Here is a 21,352-nt window from a genome sequence, read left to right on the forward strand (position 1 = left end):
ACAGATTTGTAGCGCGGGCCCTCAATCGATCTCACTGCACACAGTTAAACGTTACGAAAGATGCTTCTTTTACAAACCAAAACAATAAACCGAGGAGTTAGGAGTCAGAAAAGACACTGGCCCGTGCATTAAACCTGACCGAGACTATTTAAAAAAACTCATTTGTAGTTTTTCGAGTGCCTGCCATCTATTATTTCACTACTATTGCCATTAGACGCGTCTTTTTTAATTTTTTCGAGCAGTCGGCGCCAGTCTGATGAATTCACCGAAACAGGACGAGGATGATGTGCCCGTTAAAGACCCCATCAAATACGGAGAGCTGGTCATCTTGGGGTAAGTAAAGAATACACTTACATCCATACACAAATGTCTGGATGGATAACTACCACAGTAATGTTAACGTAACGTTACAATGAACCGGGAGGGGGTGACGTCCGAGCCAGTTCTAATCCATTGCTCCTCAACGTATCCTATGGTTGCTTTTTGCATATAAACACACTTTTGGATAAAAGTGTTTTTTTTATCCGCAATGTGGAGATAAGCATCGCTTTTAGTGAAACGTGTCTCCCGTTGGACGGCGTTGTAAAACGGAAAAGTAACTTTGCCCCCAGACGAAAGCCCGGGGCTCTGAGCGACCCACTCCCTCAATAGATGCTGATTTGTGTGGTTTTAACCTCAATGGGGCTCCATCCGTTAATTTTGATATAGATGGAGTAAACGGGGATACTACGGATGTAGCCTCATTTTCTACGGTTGGAGTGGGTGTAAAATCAGTGCTCGATTGCTCAGACTGAAAATCCCCATGATGTCATACTATGCTGGATATGATCGTTGAAAGTAGGACAGGGGATGAAAGCGATGTCGTTCAAATGTTGTTCAGCTTGTGCTAAATATTGCATTGTGTGTGTTTTTATTTTAATTAACACCACGGTACGGCGGAAAGGCTAAAGATAGCTAAGACCTCGTCAGCCACATTATACACACGCACATGCACACACACTTACACACTAGGCAGGATGTGTGGATGGCAATCACCAGCATTTACTGCCTTTCCACCCAGTGAACTCCAAACAGACGTAATATGATCACACACACACACACACACACACACACACACACACACACACACACACACACACACACACACACACACACACACACACACACACACACACACACACACACACACAGGGAGGAAGAGAGAGGGAGAGCGAGTCCATATCCAGGCTCATACAGACCCCTTTTTTACCCCGGTCCAGCTTCCTGTGTAGGCCAAAGATAAGTGACCCAACGGCCTGTCTGTTCCTCTTTGGCCGCTCATTGAGAGAGGAGGCTGCAGCTCTCATCAGAATACTGATCAGATCACAAACAGACATACACACAGAGACACACAGTCAGGCAAACACAGTCAGACAGACACACACACATACACACGCACACACACAGACACCCACAAACTCTGAGTGTACACAGGCCACTCTGTTACCACCCCCATATCTCCGCAGAGAGGGAGAAAGAAGGGCATTTAGCACATATCTAGAGATTAAGGCCAAGCAGATCAACTCCATGTAATTCTTGGTGGCGGTGCAGTGACACAACACTATCGTGGGGTTCAAACAGTATTGGGCTATGATCGAAATTATTTAGGGGTATCTTTTATTTTTAGATCTTGGTTTGTCTCAAAACGCTTCCGTTTGAGATAAAACCGGTTCCAGCCCCTGTTCGGTTTTTACATCATATGTTAGCGATATGTAACCAAAAACGTTACAGAAACACACCCGCGATCAGGCTCGGTCCAAATAAAAACCTAATTCGTCCTCTTTCCAGGCCCAGACTAACCGCATTAACTACTCAATCGTAACTCTTTGATGTCGCGGCGGCGTCAGTGAGATGTTCCCAGCTGTAGGCTGTATCTATCGCTCATCGAGAGGCTGTGATTGGCTGTCCTAATGTAGATCGTCATCCGTTCAGAATCCGGCTGCTCTTTTTATTTATTTTTTTCAATGCTGTCAGACGCGCACCCCGTGTTACTCTGGCCTATATAGACCTCTCCCATCTGTCTGTCTGTCTAGCTGGTCGCATTCCTCCCCTGTGGTCGATGGCTGTCAAACAGAATCACATGCGCTTGTTACAGTGACTCCCTGCCATGGCTGATTGGCATAGCCCCCCCCCCCCCCCCCCCCCCCCCGGACGACCACTTGTCCGCCACCGTGTCAGTGTCGAGCATTCGGACTGTCCTGAGATGCACTTCCTTCCTAGCCCTCTCTGGGACCCTTCAATCCAACTCTCTTTTGTCCCCCCACCCCCCCCCCCCCCCCCATTCTTTCTGCTGTCTAATGGAATTCAAACCCCTCTCTTCATCTCTCGTTCTCAATGTCTCTCTATCGTGCTCTCTCCCTCTGTGTTCTCTTGATACAGTCTGTATCGAATCCTGATACCCCTTTAGCCAGCCTGTCATTCTCATGACCCACTCTCTCTGTCCGTCCCTCCTGTCTCTCGGCCTGTCTCCCTCGTTTCCTCTCAGTGGGAAGCGTGTCATCTTATGTTCTGTCCATTCCCCTCGCCCATACGCGTTCGCCTCGCACCCTCCATATCGCCTTCTCGTCGCCTCACCTCCATTGGCCCGCTCTTCCTCCTGCCCCCTCATCACCTGACTTACCTCCTCGTCTCTCATTGCGTCACGGAGGGGCAAGTCTTCCTCAGCGACACGCCCCCCCCCCCCCCCCTCCCCCCTCTGCCATACGCCCCGTTGCTAAAATAACAGCCATGTCGGGGGGCAGAAGGCCTGAATATTTCATAGTTTACTGTGGAGAGCGCACGTGCGTGAAGCCGTGGACCACGGGTGGGCGTGCACGGGACCTCAGCTGACGCTCTGGCTCGCCCTCCCTCCCTGCCTCCTGACGAACACAGGTTTTGTTGTTGTCGTTGGACGTATGTACTTTGTTTGTCTAATGTCTTCCTGCTGCCTCTGGCTGCATATATATAGATAATAAGGTCTCTGGCGTCCTCAGGGCGGGGCCAGACGTTTAAGTTGGCTATTTCCGAGTCGTTGAGCAGAGCCATTGGCTGGTCCCCTCCTCCTCCTCTCTCCTGGGTACTGGTTTTCATCATGTGACACATGACCACCGCGTCGGCGGTGTGTTCCTCTGGCCCGCGGCTGCTCCCGGGTCTCTGCTTCGCGGGGTCGGAGCTCAGGAAACAGCAAGGCTCAGAACAGTGCATGCCGGGGTTGTAGTCTCCATCTTGCAATGTCATTTGAAGGGAGAGGAAGAGTTGAGGGGTGAATGTGAATTTGTGAGTGTTGTTTCGGCAGGGTACCATGGCTGAAGACTCGCAAGTCCAGGCCCATAACAAACAGGGCGGGCTGAGTTAAAAGGTCCTGCGTTTCCTCATGGGAGGGGAAGTCTAATCCATCCAGGGTGTGTCTGCTCTCTGAATCAGGCCCATGGTTAACTGAACAGGACTCCAGAACGCCAGCATCAGGGTTAAGGAGACGGCTGGGTGAACTATAAAGAGAGCCAGGGCTACTTGTTATGGTTGTTACCAGTTGTCCATGTCCATGTGGTTGCTGCTATGTGACTGGCGTCGAGATGTATTTACACACACACGCACACACATGATGCTAACGTATTTTGGCTGGGGCCCGGGAGAACATTCTAGGACTTGCCCATGCTGTGTCACGCCTTAAATATCCAGGAAATACTTTCCCTAATGTATAATTAATCCCCGGACTTGATACGAAACGTTTTTCTAAATCAAGTGTAGCAACCACCTCCAACAGAAGATATGCTTGCTCTATGTGTCTGATTATTTACCACTACACTTCCTCTGTTTACGAACAAGGAATTAACGCCTTCAGCTCGGCAGCAGTCTGCGCAAAAATAACTACCAGCAGTCTGTCTCTCTCTGTCACATTGTTTATGTTGCTGTTGATTATGTTCCAGAGCAAAATAAGGCAATGTAGTTTTCCACTTAACTGCTGTTGATGTGGGTCTTGCATGCAGTTATAGCGCTGACTGCATTATTGACCGAGGCTTAGCGCACATCAATCTACATCCGCCCCGGTGTTTGACCTGTTCCCCCTGCAGCTTATATCGGCTTCTTGTCCCGATTTTGGGCTTTCGATTCTGAAATGAAACCCGTCTTGGCGTGCATTTAAATGTGCCATCCTAACTGGTCAGTGTGATGGTCCCTCGCTCACACCATGTGCTGCCATACGAGACTCGCGACAGCCCAGTGCCTGTGAGGGTGGCGATAAGATTGTTGAGATGTGTTCACGTCACCTAAATGTACTCTTTCACGTTGCCCCCGAAAGACTGCAGTGCAGTAAGGCAGAGCAGTAAAGCAGAGCAGTCCATGGTTCTCTAGGTGTTATACACCGGCCCAACGTACAGACGTGAACAGTTCGGGCCTCGCCCTGCTGGCTCATCACATCCATGTTATTACGTTTCTCCAGTGTTGGGCGAGGTACTGCTGATGTTTGTCGGTCAATATAATAGAGCTTCGGGCCTCTTTTGCATGCACTACGTCGTTTTTTAGACTAATATGATCCTGTATTCTTCAGATTAAATTGTGTTACTTTGTGACGAGTCAGTTTTCATATGCATATGCTTTTATTTCCAGTATGTTGTTTTTTTATTGTGTGTGTGGGTCTCTGGCTACCAGCGTCACCTTGTGATCACTGCACTGCTGTTGTCTGCGTGTTTTCTCCTCCATTTTATTGAGAAAGCTGATCTGATCTCGCTCACACACACACACACACACACAGATGCATGAAGACACTCACACACACTTTATGTCCCTGATACCAACTGTCAAAATGGCCTGCATTACACGTTGTATCTTAGAACATCAAAACAGACGTTATATTAGCAACCAGTTTGAGAAGGGTTCTAGATGTAACGCATTTCATCCAAACAGCAATGGTTGAAAACGCTGTCTTAAAGATGACCATATATCAACTTCTCCTTGTCGAGAATTGAAAGAGAAAGATTATGGCAGTTTGTCCATGTTCTCACAAATTCTGCATTATTTTTGGGACTTTATTTGAGCCCTCGCGATTCCGCAGCAAGAAGCTTTAAAAACAAGGCCATTTCTCTTGACCCGTGGCGTTCCTTACACTTGTCCCAAAGGGATGGTCGTTCATCTCGAGACTTATGACCAGAATACTCATTCTTCCAGCACAATAGCTCACTGTGGCCAACAAAAAGTTAATCGAATGGCTAAAATAGGCTCGTCATGGGTCCTATCTTTATGACTCGGACCCTTTCTCTGACTGTCTCTTTCTCTCTCTCTGTCTCGCTCTCTGTCTCTCTCTCTCTCCCTCTCTGACTGTTTCTCTCTCTCTCTGTCCTTTTCTCTGTCTCTCTCTGTTGCTCTCTCGCTCTCTTTCGCTCTCTCTCTGTCTGTCGCTCTCTCTCTCTCTCTGTCTCTGACTGTCTTCTTCTTTGTCTCTGACTGTCTTCTTTGTCTCTCTCTCTCTCTCTCTCTCTCCCTCTCTCTCTCTCTCTCTTTCTTTCTTTCTTTTTTTCTTTTTTTCTTTCTTTCTTTCTTTCTTTCTTTCTTTCTTTGACTGTCTTTGTCTCCGACCGTTTCTTTCCCTCACTCTCTCTGTCTTTACATCCTACACATCCCGCTGTGCATGAATAGCTTTGCGAGAGTCAGACTCCCTATGGGACCGGCTGTCGTTCGCGGGCCGTTCTTAAAGAAGCAGCGCGCCTTCCATGTCTTTGACAAAGCATTTTACTTGCCTACTGGGCATTCCAGTTTGAATAGTTTATTTCCTCTCTCTCTTTCTGTCTCTCTGTCTCTCTGTCTCTCTCTCTCACTCATTCACTCACTCACTCACTCACTCTCTCTCTAATAAGTGCCATGCGCTGTTGATTAGCCAAGCGTTTTAAGAGAGCGTACAACCTTCCATCTGAACTTGAGAGCGGAACAATAAAGTTTCCATTCGCCTGTTGTGAAAGGAAGGAATTTTCTGAGTTGTGGACTGCCGTGTGTTCTGCTGGAAGTTTCAGGGAGGTTTCAATCAGTTTGAAGATCCAAGTCTTCCGACATAACAACTGTCATCATATGAGGAGAGAGAGAGGGGGAGATAAGTGGATTAAAACGAGTGTAGTAGCACAAGATTGAACAGAGCAGGATGTACTTATAGTCTTGTTTAAATGGTTCTCATAGCCTCATTTGTAATTCACTTTAGATCCATCTGCTTAAAGAGTAACTGTATATCGTGATGCAAAACAATCTTTGTGCGTTCATTGACTATCAAATCGAAAGACGTACCATATCGTTTTTGTTTTTTTTAAAGGGAGAGGGGCTTTTATTTTGAAGGAGTTGATCTGGAAAGAGTATAGACAATAGCCACCCAATAGAGTGTGTTTCCAGTGCCCGCTGTGAGTGGATGGGGCTCTAAGTAGTGGTGTCTCTGCGGGGCAGGTTCAACAGTTACATTAATCACAAGTGGTCTGTTGGGAGAGGGAGGCCTCGTGCGCTAGCACATTCCACTTGAAACCGCTTAAGTGTTAGCTGTGTTACTTCCACAATGAGAAATACCTAGGACGCAGCCAGTGTTGATTGGCAGCCATCTAATATGCTTTAAGCCTCTTCGTTAGCATCACCATTAAGTTGCTAAGTGGATGCTTTCCTCCTAAGCGCTGATTTTTCTTTTTTTACTACCTTTTCATATTTTATCCACCCTAATTTATTTGGTCTTCCTCTCAATGTAACTCAACTGGTGTATGGTGTCTCTATTCATTACTAGCGTTTGTCTTTTATTTTCGATTATCTTCGTCAAGAATTTAAGATATCTCTTAATCTTGTGACCTAGTCTAAATGATTTATGATGAGAAGATATGCCCTTCAGGTTATTTAACTACAAAGTTGAGTTGGTGAATCGAAAAACATTTCCACCTACTTCTACGTAACAACCCTGAAGTCCGATTGTATTCAAACTCGTAGGCATATATCGTGATATTCATCAACATCCTGCAACGCTCCCCATGACTTTGGTGAAAGTACACACTGTCCCATATCGCCGCCACGCCCATGTCTTTCCCCGTGGTACCTCTCCCATGTTGGAGCGGCCTCAACAAGCTGCTCACTGTCCCGTCTGTCCTACTGTCTGTCTGTCTGTCCGTCCTACCCCAGGTACAATGGCTCCCTGCCCACCGGCGACCGCGGTCGCAGGAAGAGCCACTTCGCTCTCTACCGACGAGCCAAGGCCAACGGCGTCAAGCCCAGCACCGTACACATCCTCACCACCCCACAGGACAGCAAGGTGTGTGTGTGTGTGTGTGTGTGTGTGTGTGTGTGTGTGTGTGTGTGTGTGTGTGTGTGTGTGTGTGTGTGTGTGTGTGTGTGTGTGTGTGTGTGTGTGTGTGTGTGTGTGTGTGGGGAAATGTGTTGAACGTTTGCTTCCTTCCTGTGGCTGACCACTGTTGTTCAATTCAGGGCTGAGAAGGAAGGAAGGATGATGGTGGTGGTGGATTCCTGTGTTATCCCTCCATCTGACTGCCTGTCGGCCTCTGTGTGTCTCTCTGTCTATCTGTCTGTCTGTCTGTCGGCCTCTGTGTGTCTCTCTTATCATCTGTCTGTCTGTCTGTCGGCCTCTGTGTGTATCTTACTATCTGTCTGTCAGCCTCTGTGTGTCTCTCTTACTATCTGTCTGTCTGCCTGTCGGCCTCTGTGTGTCTATCTGTCTGTCGGCTTCTGTGTGTCTCTCTTACTATCTGTCTGTGTCCGTCTAGCTTGCATGAGGCCTCACTGTGCGCTTTTCAAACTGTACAAATCACTTCCCGAAAACTTGTCAAACTGTTATCGAAAAACAAAAAAGTTTGACAAATAATTGAATTAGTAAATGCGCGACAGAAAGTAACGTTTGTGTGTGTCTTGCTGTTGCAGGCGGTCAACAGCAGGGGGCAGCACAGCATCTCCTTCACGCTGTCTCGCAACCAGACAGTGGTGGTGGAGTATTGCCATGACAACAATACAGACATGTTCCAGGTAAACGCTGCGTCAGGTCGTGCTGAGTAACGCAGGATACTGGGTGGGGGAAGAACAACAGGCTGTTAGGGGGTGGAGTAAATGGGTGGGGTAGGAGGGGGGGGGATTATACTGACCTAATGTGTATCTTTGGGAGAAGATGTGTACATAACATGCAAATTAGCTGTTTTTTCCCTGGGTGGTTGCCTTGTGAGGCAATAATGGGGATTATTTTGTTTTTACGTAATAATATATTACCCCCACCCACAGGGTTTCAACGATTATATTTTTTTGGGCTGCTCTTATCGGGACAATCTGTCTCACCACATTGTCACGCTAGCTTCAGACAACCGCATGCACAGGCAAACGTCCTGCAAGAGGAATTATCTAACTTTGTTTTTAACGTCGTCATTTCAGCTCACACAAGGGAACAATCGACAGATTTTAATTATCAATGTGCCAAAACTATTTTAAGCCTAGTTGAATATCACTATTTCAATTGTAGCACAATATGAATAAGAATTATCTTACACTTGTGTTATATCGGTGTGTGTTACATTGGTATTTTTCTCAACATGACACTATTGTTATATCCCAATTTAAATTGTAATGAACACAATATGAATAAGAGATCTCCTGAAGCGTCACGATTCAATCGATCGTACTGCACCTGAAGCGGTTTGTGTGACGACATCGTCACGGTCTCCCCCGGCAACAGATCGGGCGTTCCACGGAGAGCCCCATCGACTTCGTGGTGACGGACACGTCGGGCGGCGGCAAGGAGGGCGAGGACCCCTCGGTGGCCCCCAGCACCATCTCCCGCTTCGCCTGCCGGGTGGTGTGCGAGCGCAGCCCGCCCTACACCGCCCGCATCTACGCTGCCGGCTTCGACTCGTCCAAAAACATCTTCCTGGGGGTGGGTGGAGCCGAGTGGAGTTGTTTTACTGTCTGATGCACAACCTTACAGGCCAAGCAGTCGCAGCTGGCGATGAAACGTCTGTGTCCCGAGCTCTGCCTAACAATGCAATAATATAATAGAATAAAAAATAGTATAAGATAAGAGGAAAAAGAGTAACAAAGAACAAAATAGTCGAAATAGTTTAAATATAGCTAGAATATGTACAGTGAATATCTACACATACCCACATGTATGCATATACACACTCATATAAATATACACACACTTAAACACGTATATATTATATATTATGTAACACAGACCATGACACCGTAGCCTCCGGAGAGTCAGGAATCATCCAGGAGACGTTTAGAAGCATCTAGAATACGTAAAAAGGGGAACTTGTCGCCCCTGGTGACTTGTAACGCTCCGTCAACCTCTCCTGACGAACTGAGACAGGCTTAGTTTCAACAGAGACGGTTTATGCAAACCCGAATTTCACCACACGCTAACGTCCCCTTCGATAGTGTGTTTGTGTGTGTGTGCTTTCTGCTTGTGCACTTTTTTGTGTATTTGCATGTGTGTGCATGTTTTTATGCATCTGTGTGTGTGCACTTGTGTGTGCTTGTATGCATGTGTGTTCGTGTGTTTATGCATGTCTTTGCGTGTGTGTGTGTGTGTGTGTGTGTGTATGCTTGCTTGTGTTTATGCATGTGTGTTTGTGTGTATGCACTTGTGTGGTGTGTGTCTGTGTCTGTGTGTGTGTGTGTGTGTGTGTGTGTGTGTGTGTGTGTGTGTGTGTTTGTGCGCGCGCTCATGCGTTCCTGTGTGTGTGCCCTGTGCTCCAGGAGAAGGCCACCAAGTGGAAGAACCCCGACGGCCACATGGACGGGCTGACCACCAACGGGGTGCTGGTGATGCACCCCGACGGCTTCCCCGAGGACTCCCGCCAGGGCCTGTGGCGGGAGATCTCCGTGTGCGGGGACGTGTACGCCCTGAGGGAGACCCGGTCCGGACCCACCCGCGGCACCCTGGTCAGCGCCCCGTCTGGAGGGTGGGGGGGGGGGGTTACGTGATGGGTGGGGGTCTCTGTGTCTACGAGTCTGTGTCTGTGTGGGAGTTGTGTGGGTGGGTGGGTGGGTGGGTTCAGTGGATGGTAGTGTGTGTGTGTAGGTGGGGGGTTCAGTGGATGGTAGTGTGTGTGTCTATGAGTGGTTGTGTGTGGTTGGTTTTTGTGTGTGTTAAGTTAGGCATTCCTGAAATACCCCAAAACCTCCAAGCTTCCAATTCTCAACGAGTACCTACAAAACGCAATCGTTTTGTAGGCTCTGCTTTTCACTGTTGCAGAGCTATTGGGATACACTTTTTTTTAATGTTGTATCCATTGGGAACATTTTGAAACATTACCCTTGTTTAGGGAAGGGTTCTTTTTATTTAGCAGATCCTGGGTTCACCTCGTCACCCTGCTGTTATTCACACCCTCAATATCTGCTGAATATCATATCGTTCAAATAAAAATAAAAAATACATAAACTCAACGGAGATGTGTGATTCTGGTTATACAATGCAACACGGGTAAGACTTTCAGTTCCGGTACGGAGGCGTTTTCTGGCAGCCGCTCAGTGTTGTAAAACTATTCTACCCCAGGGAAAGTCCACGGTATGTTACTATACACCAGTGAACCTTCCTATTTCAGTCTCAACAACCATATTCAACAGCAAAGGCTTTGTTCAGGACTATCTAATGATACGTCCTGCATCAAGACCTGACCAAAATACAACATCATCCAAATGATATCAGATGTACTTAGAGGTTAGTGTGTCGTGGTGGTTTGGGTGAATGGGTTTGTTTGTGTTATGGTGACTGGGTTTTTGTGTCACAGTGTGGTTGTGGTCGATGGCTTTGTGTGTGTCTTAGTGGGGCTGTGTGTTTGATGTGTGCGTTTGGTTGTATATTTTTTATGTATGGGTGGTGCAATTTGTTTCTGTATTCGTTTACTGTGTGTGTGTGTGTGTGTGTGTGTGTGTGTGTGTGTGTGTGTGTGTGTGTGCGCACACACACACGCGCGCAGAGTACACTAACTCCCAAACCCAACTCCTACCAAGCGACTCCCTAACCCCGACATCGCCCCCTGCAGGCGGAGGGTGAGAGCAGCGCCCTGCGCGACGGCTCCCTGGTGGACCTGTGCGGGGCCACCCTGCTGTGGCGGACGGGCGAGGGGCTCCTGAGGGCCCCCACCATCAGGCACCTGGAAGCCCTGCGGCAGGAGCTGAACGCGGCACGCCCGCAGTGTCCCGTGGGCCTGAGCACCCTGGCCTTCCCCAGCCTGCCTCGAAGCCACAGGTAGGGGGCGCCACTGCCCACGCACACCCATGACACCGCATGATAAGAGTGAGAGAGTAGGGGGCGCCACTGCCCACGCACACCCATGACACCGCATGATAAGAGTGAGAGCAGGTTCACCTTTGAGTCATATAGCCGGAAGGCACTTTATTTTGTCCAAAGAGATTTACACATTAGGCAGAGACACTGGACGGGGTATACGGTGGGCTATTTTTGAAACACACAGGGTTTGGAGAAGTTATTTATTCTGAGGAGTGGCATGGTTTGTAGGAAATTTTTCAAATGGAAAGGAGGAACACTCCCTTCGGCTGTTTGGTGAGTCAGAGCGACCGCCTAAACAGCTAATGGTACGATTTGCATGATTTGGTGATTTCAAGCTAGCTCAAGTCTTCATTTTGAGGTCAGACCCTCTCCCTCCGCCCTCCAAACCCTTAGTAACCTAGATCCCTGTAGCCTAAAGGCAGCACAACGATGCGTTTCAGGTCCCATTTCATGAATAAAACATAATGCATACTGCAGCCTTTTTTAAAAATGTATACATACAATACCAAAACAAAAACATATTGCATCTTCAAACCAACCCCGCCCGGCGACAGACACGCAGTGACCCAATCGCCTGTCGCTTCCAGCCTGGAGGAGCGCCAGCCCTGGGTATACCTCACCTGCGGCCACGTGCACGGCCGCCACGACTGGGGCCAGCGCTCGGAGGGCCAGGAGGCGCCGCGGGACGGCGACGGTTCCTCGCTGGCGCGCCGCGAGTGCCCGCTGTGCCGCAGCGTGGGCCCCTACGTGCCGCTGTGGCTGGGCTGCGAGCCGGCCGTCTACGTGGACGCCGGCGCGCCCACGCACGCCTTGGTGCCGTGCGGCCACGTGTGCTCGGAGAGGACCGTCAGGTACTGGGCGGAGACGCCGCTGCCCCACGGCACGCACGCCTTTCGGCCCGTCTGCCCCTTCTGCTCCTCGGCGCTGGGCACGCCCGGCTGGACGCGCCTCATCTTCCAGGGGCCCATCGACTGAGGGGCCGCGGAGTACAGAGGGGGGGGGGGGGGGGGACCGTCCACGCCTACCCACCCACCCGCCCGCCAACCCCACCCACCTCCACCACCCACCTCCACCACCCACTGCAGAATGACGCCCCCGAGCTGCGGTCAGAGTTCGGAACCTTGGGTCCAAAACGTCGGAACCGATTTGTCGGTTGGTCGGTTGTTAATCGTAGATTAAGGTTGTTTTTTTTCGGTTTGGTTCGTTTAGTGCTAAATCGTTGCCGATTGGTGTCAAGTGCTACATTGACAGTGATGCAAGCGTTTTCACCTCAAATTTTAATTGGAGTCTATTACAGTCTATTCGTCGTTAGTTCAACTTAACGATTTTGCTCAAATGGCTGGCACAATGGTAAGTCTCTGAACGCAGCTCGGAGCTGAAGCTTCTCAAAGCCTGCCTCAAAGTTTGCTGATCTGTATAGAACCAGGATGGGTAACTCGCTCACACAGTCCTGTCCAGAGAGGTATACACGACAAGGGGGGACGTCCGATCTATGCAGATTTCCAAACCCATCACACACGAAGGCCGGGCTTTTATGAAAACTCCTCGTCTTGGAAAAAATCCACTTCATCACTCTACAAAGCAATAACAGCACTTCCATGCAATACTAGATAAGCTAAACGTGAAGCCACACTTTTTCAACAGAGTGTGGGTTCATCGATCACTTTAGACATAGTGAAGAAAAAAAAAAAAAAAAGTCTTGGGCCAAAGGGCTCAACCAGAGGTGTGTTTGATATCGAAGTTCGATAGTTTTTTGTGTTTAGGGTTAGAACGTAAGAACGTAAAGCAAATCGGAAAAAATATTAGAATTGATTTTTACTTTTATCTGAAAGTGTGAATGCTGATTTCAGACACGTTTTGCAGCTGCTTGAAACATGCAAGGAGGAGTTTGCGGGCACGATAAAAACAGGGTCAATGTTATTGTGTTGACGGACGGACGGACGGTCGAGACCACATATAACCTCAAAAAAGAAAATACTTTTTTCTTTCTCCGTGTTTGAAAGAAAATAAAATATTTTGTTAGGAAGCGGGGAGGGATCCATTTAGAGATCTGGTAGGGGGGGGTTATTTTAGATGTTCAGTGTTGAAAAAAAACAAATATATAACTATTTTTCTAACTGGCCAACTGTTTTTGAGTTAACTGTTTTCTTTCAGTGTGCGCAAGTGTGTGTTTCAGAGTATAACTGTGTGGTAGGTATATCTGGTGAGAGCTTCTGAGAGCAGGAAAAAAATATGTTATTGCCAACACTGTGTCGAGAAAACACACACACACACACACACACACACACACACACACACACACACACACACACACACACACACACACACACACACACACACACACACACACACACACACACACACACACAGAGAGAGAGAAAAACACACAGAGAGAGAGAAAAACACACACAGAGAGAGAAAAACACACACACACAAAGAAAAACACACACACACACACACACACACAGAGAGAAAAACACACGCACACAAAGAAAAACACACACACACCACAGACCGTAAATGCATTGCCCTGACAATGAATGTAGCCAAATACACAAGGCTATGTCTAGCCTTCCCAGGTGCTCATAACGAATTGTCTATATTGTGATACTATTTTTGTAATTGAATTTACGGTGTAGCTTGATTGTGGTTAGCATCAGAAGGTCCTCCTGTGTGTGCGTGTGTGTGTGAATAGTTGGCTCCATTATATAAAAAAAAAAAAAAAGAAAGGAAAAAAAAAAAAGTTAAAGGATGTTGTGATATTACGAAAGTCACGAAATAATGTCTCGCTTGCATGTGAACGAACGTACACTCTGCTTCATACGCTCAAAGACGGGGAGGCAAAGGACAGACTGTTAGGAGTTTCCACGGTGGACGGCCAAACTTGTAAGATTCACACGGAAAGTATTTTAGCCCCGGAGAAGTTCTACAGTCCAAGCTTTCTTCCAAGTGCTTTGTTCCTCGAAACAATAATAGCAATTATATTAATTTTTTGGTTTGAAACTAAGCAATTTTCAATGCAAAACGAGGGTGATGTCAGCGGAATGTTAATGGTCACACAACACGATGAACAGAGCGGGAATCCCGTGTCGCTTCTTACAGATGGAAACGCTTTGTTTTGGGCTGGGTTGTCGTCGTAGTGTTAGGTGCTTTTGTTCAGACTCTCTCGTAGTCTCGACTCTCTTTACAGGTAACTGGGGGGTGGACAGCATTCCCCCCCCTGCCCTGCCTCTAGCATTCAACCAGGTCCATAGAAATGTCTATTTTTTTCCTAATGGTGTCTGAAATGTAGAAAAAAAAACAATTCACAACGCCTGCATTAGAATAAAGATCTGGTCCTACCGGGTCCTATACTTCACATACGGGTAGTAACACCGGAGGGACTTTACCGTCGTGGCTAGAGTGAATCAACCTGATGGGTTTATTCTCTTCTACTCCTTAACGCAACACGCATCGAAACCACTAGGGGGCAGCAGCGAGTCTGAAAACGTTGTGTAAAACAGTTTAATGTGTTACCTTTGGCATGTGGCAAAGAGGAGCAGACCTTCACAACAATATTCACGTTGTCCTTCTTTTTTGACATTAAATAAAGTTTGTATTTTTTATGAAAAATCGTTATTTTCTACCAGTCCTTATTGGATCGTTCCATATTAAACTGTTTTTTGGTTTATTGTTCTTGTTCCTAGCATAACGAAGTCCAAGCACTTCAGAGAAGTCATAATAGTGCGTATCTCGATTCAAGATGGACACATTATTTTTAATTAAATATTTGGGTAGTATCTATACTCTTTCTAGTTTTTTGCCAACTAGTTGACATTGTCATCCTGGGTATTTTATATTTTTACTTCTTTACACCGTCATTCACTTAAGTCACCAACATTATACCATTACATGGTATTTGTTATTTTTGTTTATTTTATATAATTTTCTGTATTTCTCTGGTGCACAGACAATCGCTATACACATGTCAATAAACCTGTTAACCCAAATCAGATGTCTTCTTTCTCTCGACTTGTGTATTCACAAGGCGTTCATTCATTTGTAAACTACTCTGAACTAGTATGTGCTAGGCCTCCTTAAAAACAACCCAAAAACAAGTAAAAGCGAAAATACGATAGCGAAATATAAAGACTCCAACATTAATTGCTAGAAATCGTATTGCAGTTCAATAAACGAGGCCTATGTGCTCACCTCGGAAGCGTGCATGTTTTTGCAGCGCTCAGCCACCAGAGGGCAGTCTGAGAGAGGCTGGCTCAACATAATGGGGGGTTGCTTTCACGTTGCATCACCGCCTCGAGTCGTCTGCAATCATAAAAACCAATTTTGACAGTCACACTCATTGCCACGCAAACCTGAAAAATTATAAACAACATGCTAAATGACAACATATTTTTTTGAAGAACAAAATGTCTTCATTCTTTTCTGACACTGAAAGAGTGTGGCGTCTTTGCTGAGCGTGGCGTTGTACAAAAGTTTGTTGGGAAATGATTTCTCTCTTAAACCACCGGGAAACAGTTTGCTTCTCCCCCCCCCCATATAAAGATTATGAAGCCTATTTCATGGGTATCTTGGTGACACACAGCACTTAATCTCTTCCACAGCAAGGGTAAGAAGTAGCAGAAGAGAAAGCCAGTGCGAAGGAAAGTCTACAGAAAGATATACCACGGCCTATTATAGTTACTTTGTGGTATAGGGGCTTTAGGCCTATATGGTATTGTTAGACTATGGTGGCCTGCAGTTCTATTCTACACTTGATATATTCGTCCTTATGGGAGAAAAGGGCACAGATCATTTGGATTTGTGAGTATTGCAGTTTTAGAAAAACAGTTGGAATATTAAGGTCAAATAAATAAAATAAAATCGAAAGAAAACGTCTGGTTCAGTGTAATTAATTATCAACACCCTTCAATCGTGTTTGTATTTGTGTGTGTGTGTGTGTGCACACGCGCGTGTGTGCGTCAGAGAAAGAGAGGAGCCCTAGAGTATGAATGATGGAGGTCGTTTTTTCTATCTGTGTGTGTGTGTGTGTGTGTGTGTGCGTGTCTGTGTGTGTGTGTGTGAGAGTGAGTGTGTGCACCAGGGGACACAGAGTATAAATGATGGAGGTTGGGTTTCTGAAATCTGGAAGTATTCTCAGAGGAGGGATTTGTAGCTTTTGATCCCAGCTAATTAACGTGCAGTCCTCTACGGGGGCTGTGGGTAACGCTGGAGAGGAAGTTTGAAGGGGATACTTTGTGTGTGTGGACACATATGCATATATTTATTCACACTTGTATGTTTATGTGAACTGCACTATAATGTATCTGGATGTGGGTTGGTGCTAGTTTCAAAATATGTGTGTGTGTGTGTGTGTGTGTGTGTGTGTGTGTGTGTGTGTGTGTGTGTGTGTGTGTGTGTGTCTATGTGTATTTGTTCGTGTGTGTGTGTGTCTACGTGTATTTGTTCTTGTGTTAGTTTGTGTGTGTGTGTGTGTGTGTGTGTGTGTGTGTGTGTGTGTGTGTGTGTGTGTGTGTGTGTGTGTGTGTGTGTGTGTGTGTGTGGCCCCCTGGTGAGTTTGTGTGTGTGTGTGTGTGTGGCCCCCTGGTGTGTGTGTGTGCGTGTGTGTGGCCCCCTGGTGGGTTTGTGTGTGTGTGTGTGTGTGTGTGTGTGTGTGTGTGTGTGTGTGTGTGTGTGTGTGTGTGTGTGTGTGTGTGTGTGTGTGTGTGTGTGTGCTCTGTGTCTCTCGGAGGACGCTCCCTATCAGTGATTGTTTCACCCATCCAGCCATTAAACCAGCAGCAGTGGGACACTTTAATTAAACTGGGACCAGGCACCGTAATTAACTTTAAGACTTTACTTCTCTCCCTCATCCCCTTCCTCACTTCCCTGCGCTATAAGTCAGGGAGACCGTAGCCGGCTTCGATTTAGCCAAACAATTTACAAATCCAATTAAAGCAATATTAAAATATTAGCGCAACGCAAGCTGCTGTGTGTCCTGTGTTCTGAGTCTATAAGACTATCCTCTTTTGTGGCTAGGCTAACGGTGAATGCCACAATGTATGTAAGCCGAAAAGAATGTGTTAAATAGGGGGTTAAGACTTTTAATAAGTTGGATTGTTTTACCGAGTTTATTAGGCGCTGTTATCCTGTTAGGGAGGTGATGTTTTGGGCAGCGCTTTTTGTCGAGTAATCTTGAGTGTCCTTCGTCCCTTTGCGTCGAGCCGTCGCTGGTGTCATTTCACGCAAATCCGTCTGAATACGCGTGTTTGAGGCACACACACATTTAGAGCGATGTGTCGGCACCTGCATTCTCAAACCAACTCACAGTAGGGTCAAGTGGCGGTTCCCAGCCCGTAGAGTACTGGGTTTGAAACCCCACCCCCTGCCTGACCCCCCTAGTCATTTGAATTCACCTTTGGTAAAAGTAAGGGTTAGTAGCACTCCTTTATCACAAATGTCCTTTAGATTCTTACCCCATTTACATTTAGGACATTTAGCAGACTCTTTTATCCAAAGCGACTTACATAACTGCATTTGTTGGAAGAAAAAGATGAAACTATATATTACTGTCGGTTCAGTAAGGATGTTCATAAACAGGTGCCAAGCACTTGCAATGCTAGGTTAACCCATTTCCGTATACAACACTCACACACAAATTGCAAATTTCAAACAATCCTTTTTTGTTTAATACCGGTGGACATTAATTCAGTAGTGGTAGTTTGACGACAACAAATATATGTCTGGAATTATGGTGTGTTCCCGTCGGACGCCGTCTTCTGAGTCAGATGTCAGAAAATCTCCCAGCTTTCTTGCGGCAAGTCTCGGAGGAACGCCCCCTTTTTTGTCTTCGGGTTCATCCGAATACTTTCTGTGCAGTGTCTACCTCTTGACCGTTAATGTTACGTTCTACCGCTATGCGTAGAACGCCTCCGAACGCTTCCGAACACCACCAAAACACCACCGGATATTTGGAGATGACTTATTTCCCCTCTGTGCGCTGCACATCAGATGCCAGCAAAAGTCACACAAGATAATTTACTGTTTTTTAAAAAAAATTCACCGCAGCACACCGCGGCGTTCTTCTTCGTCAGTTACCAGACTCCGGCAGAATTGTGGGATAGCATAGTCACCTATACTGTGGCGGTAGTACGCATTCTGATAATTTTTGCCTACTACACAATGCGTACTGAGCATTCGGACACGCAATATTTGTGACGTACTACAAAATGCCTGTATTCGGTTGCAGCCTTCAACTCTCGGAATTCTGAGAGCAGGCCGAGATAAGTAATGACGGGCTGAACAAAATGGCTGCGCCCGTGAAGTTAATTACATTGCTACTTTATTCCGGTCTCCAATTTATAAATAGCATGGTCTTGCCGTGCGTGCAATACAATGTAAAGTTGTGTTTGTTTTCGAGCTGTTTTGCTAGAGGCTAATGTAGTCCACAATAAACAATGACTAGCCAATTTCATGACACATCACAAAATCGAACAGGAACGCTATAAATGCTCAGAGGCCGGAAATGACATCCACCCGGAAGGCGAGAGAGAGAGAGAGAGAGAGAGAGAGAGAGAGAGAGAGAGAGAGAGAGAGAGAGAGAGAGAGAGAGAGAGAGAGAGAGAGAGAGAGAGAGAGAGAGAGAGAGAGAGAGAGAGAGAGAGAGAGAGAGAGAGAGAGAGAGAGAGGGGCTACTTCCGGTGAGGGATATTTAGTTTCCGTTACATGTTTGGATGTGGCTTCGTCAAATTATTTATAGAATCAAAACACCATATTTCTTGTCGTTGTTGTTGTTCTCCTTCTCCTCGGGCTCTTCTTCCTCTCCTCGCTAATCCTAACTGACGTAAACAGCTCACACAAAGTAGGCCGTGGAGATCGGAAATGTGTTTGGGTAGACGGAGGGCCAAACCTGACCGCATGCTCTCTGCTAGCGCTCACTCTCCTAGCTGCTATGTTGGCTAATACAGCCTTGCTAAAAGTAATACTGGACGAATACTTATAGCATCCGAATATTAACCTAATATTAGCCTAATTTTACCCCCATATCAGCCAAATTTTACCCTAAGTCTAGCCTAATTTTTGCCTAATGTTAGGCTGATATTAGTCCCATTTTAGCCTAATATTATCCTAATTGTATCATAATGTTAGCCTAACATTAGCCTAATGTTCCCATTATTAGGCTTCCTCAGCTCATTCCCCCTTCCAGACATGTATCTCAGCATTCCCGTCTGTGTTCCCAGAGTGTGACCAATACCTGCCCGCAGGACATACCATCATAATCCATGTAAATGACAACTAATGACAGCGGTTATTTTCGTCATTAGGGGGTAAATATATACCGTCCACGGCGGGCGGGGAGAAGCCGCTCCGAGGCAACCGACGTTTTTGATGATTTTCTTTTCTCTTTCTTTCTCCCCGACGACATCGTCGCCGCTGAACTCGTTTCTGATTTCCTTATCAGCGTCACCCTGATGTGTTGTTCTTCTTCTCATCTTTTTTTTTTTTCAATGGGTGCCACCATGAAGTATCGCCGGTCGGGGGTCGCAGTCGTTAGCTTCTCTCCCCCCCCTCCCTCCCCCCCCGGATTAAAGCGAGCCCCCCCTCCGCGACGGCCTCAGAAGATGGCGGCAAGGGGGGGGCAATTAGCCTCGATGATAGGTACAAGTTATTGGAAATTAAAGGAAGAGTGAGAGAGCCAGGGAGGGCGAGAGAGAGAGAGAGAGAGATGGGGGGGGGGGGGGGTGTAAAAGCGGAATTTCTCATTACACCTTATCAGGGGGCCGCAGAGTGGGGGCGCGCACAGCAAATGAGACGGGGCGGGTGGGGTGGAGAGCGAACGCATAAGAGGCAGAGTCATGGAGACGGCAGACATCAAAGTGTTCTGGCTCTACTTAAATTAAGTGATCTTGTATGAAAAGAGCAACTACATTAAGATTACCCCACACACACACACACACACACACACATACGCACACACACACACACACATACTCACACACGCACCCACCCCCACACCTAATATCACTCCCTCGCCTCGTGCACCCTCGGAATTATGTGTCAGGGGTTAATAGCTCTGTGGATGAGGATACTGGGCTGGGGGGGGGGGGGGGGGGGGTGCAGGGGGGGGGGGGGGGAGGCAGGGTGGGGGGGGGGGTGGGAGGTCGAGTGGGGATGTGCTTGCGATGCACTATGTGTGTGAGAGGGGGAGAGTGTGTGTGTGTGTGCGTGGGAGAGTGGTGAGGGTCAGGTGTGTGAGTGTGTGTGTGTGGGTTTGTATGTTTGAGTGCGTGAGAGAAGGATGGGTTGAAAAAGTGTGGCTGGGTGGCCCTGTTTGTGTGTGTGTGTGTGTGTGTGTGTGTGTGTGTGTGTGTGTGTGTGTGTGTGTGTGTGTGTGTGTGTGTGTGTGTGTGTGTGTGTGTGTGTGTGTGTGTGTGTGTGGGTCTGTGTGTGTGTGTGTGTGTGTGTGTGTGTGTGTGTGTGTTTCTGTGTGTGGGTCTGGGTGTGTGTGTGTGTGTGTGTGTGTGTGTGTGTGCACGCGTAAGTGTGTGTCCACGTCAGTGTGTGTGTAGGAGTGCTGGGTGGTACCGAGATCAGAGAGGAGGCGAGAGTTCCACCTCATGCTAACTGACATGCTACAAATCCAGAGACACCGTGCCGACCTGTCAGCCCAGAGAGAGAGAGAGAGACAGAGAGAGAGAGAGAGAGAGAGAGAGAGAGAGAGAGAGAGAGAGAGAGAGAGAGAGAGAGAGAGAGAGAGAGAGAGATGTCCTCTTTTCCTCTGGTTTCATCATTTATATTTTTCTTCAGATGAGAATGTTTGGTCTTTGTTGTTGAATGGTTTAAAGAACAGAGGTGTATGTGGGTCGATGTGCGTGTGTATGTGTGTTTGGGTGTGTGTGTGTGTGTGTGTGTGTGTTCTTGTGGTGTCAGTGTGTAAAGCTATACCCTACTTTCTATCTATACACATGCAATTGTCATACTTCCCCCCTTTTTTGTCTCTTGCGTTACGGGGGGCGCGTGTGTGCGTGCCTCTGCGCCATCGCGGTGTGTCGCCTCGCGTGTTAAAATGTGTGTCTCTCAGCTCCAAATGCTGCCGCCCGGCCCGGGACG

The 21,352-nt window shown here is 47.2% G+C and overlaps 1 protein-coding gene across 2 annotated transcripts; it reads left to right on the plus strand.

Moving 5' to 3' along the window:
- LOC130374489 (E3 ubiquitin-protein ligase pellino homolog 2) lies at positions 1 to 16,198 on the plus strand. 2 transcript variants are annotated; one of them, XM_056581282.1, is made up of 7 exons: positions 1 to 333; positions 7,150 to 7,279; positions 7,903 to 8,004; positions 8,702 to 8,899; positions 9,730 to 9,915; positions 11,019 to 11,224; positions 11,854 to 16,198. In XM_056581282.1, the coding sequence occupies exons 1-7, from the start codon at positions 257 to 259 to the stop codon at positions 12,239 to 12,241; spliced, it is 1,287 nt and encodes a 428-aa protein (XP_056437257.1). In that variant the 5' UTR covers positions 1 to 256; the 3' UTR covers positions 12,242 to 16,198. The 2 variants fall into 2 exon arrangements, with proteins under 2 accessions (XP_056437257.1, XP_056437256.1); XM_056581281.1 differs by having other exon boundaries at positions 11,821 to 12,254.
- The last annotated feature ends 5,154 nt before the right edge of the window (positions 16,199 to 21,352 follow it).

The sequence above is a fragment of the Gadus chalcogrammus genome, chromosome 21 (assembly GCF_026213295.1).
Source record: "Gadus chalcogrammus isolate NIFS_2021 chromosome 21, NIFS_Gcha_1.0, whole genome shotgun sequence".
Lineage (NCBI taxonomy): Eukaryota > Metazoa > Chordata > Actinopteri > Gadiformes > Gadidae > Gadus > Gadus chalcogrammus.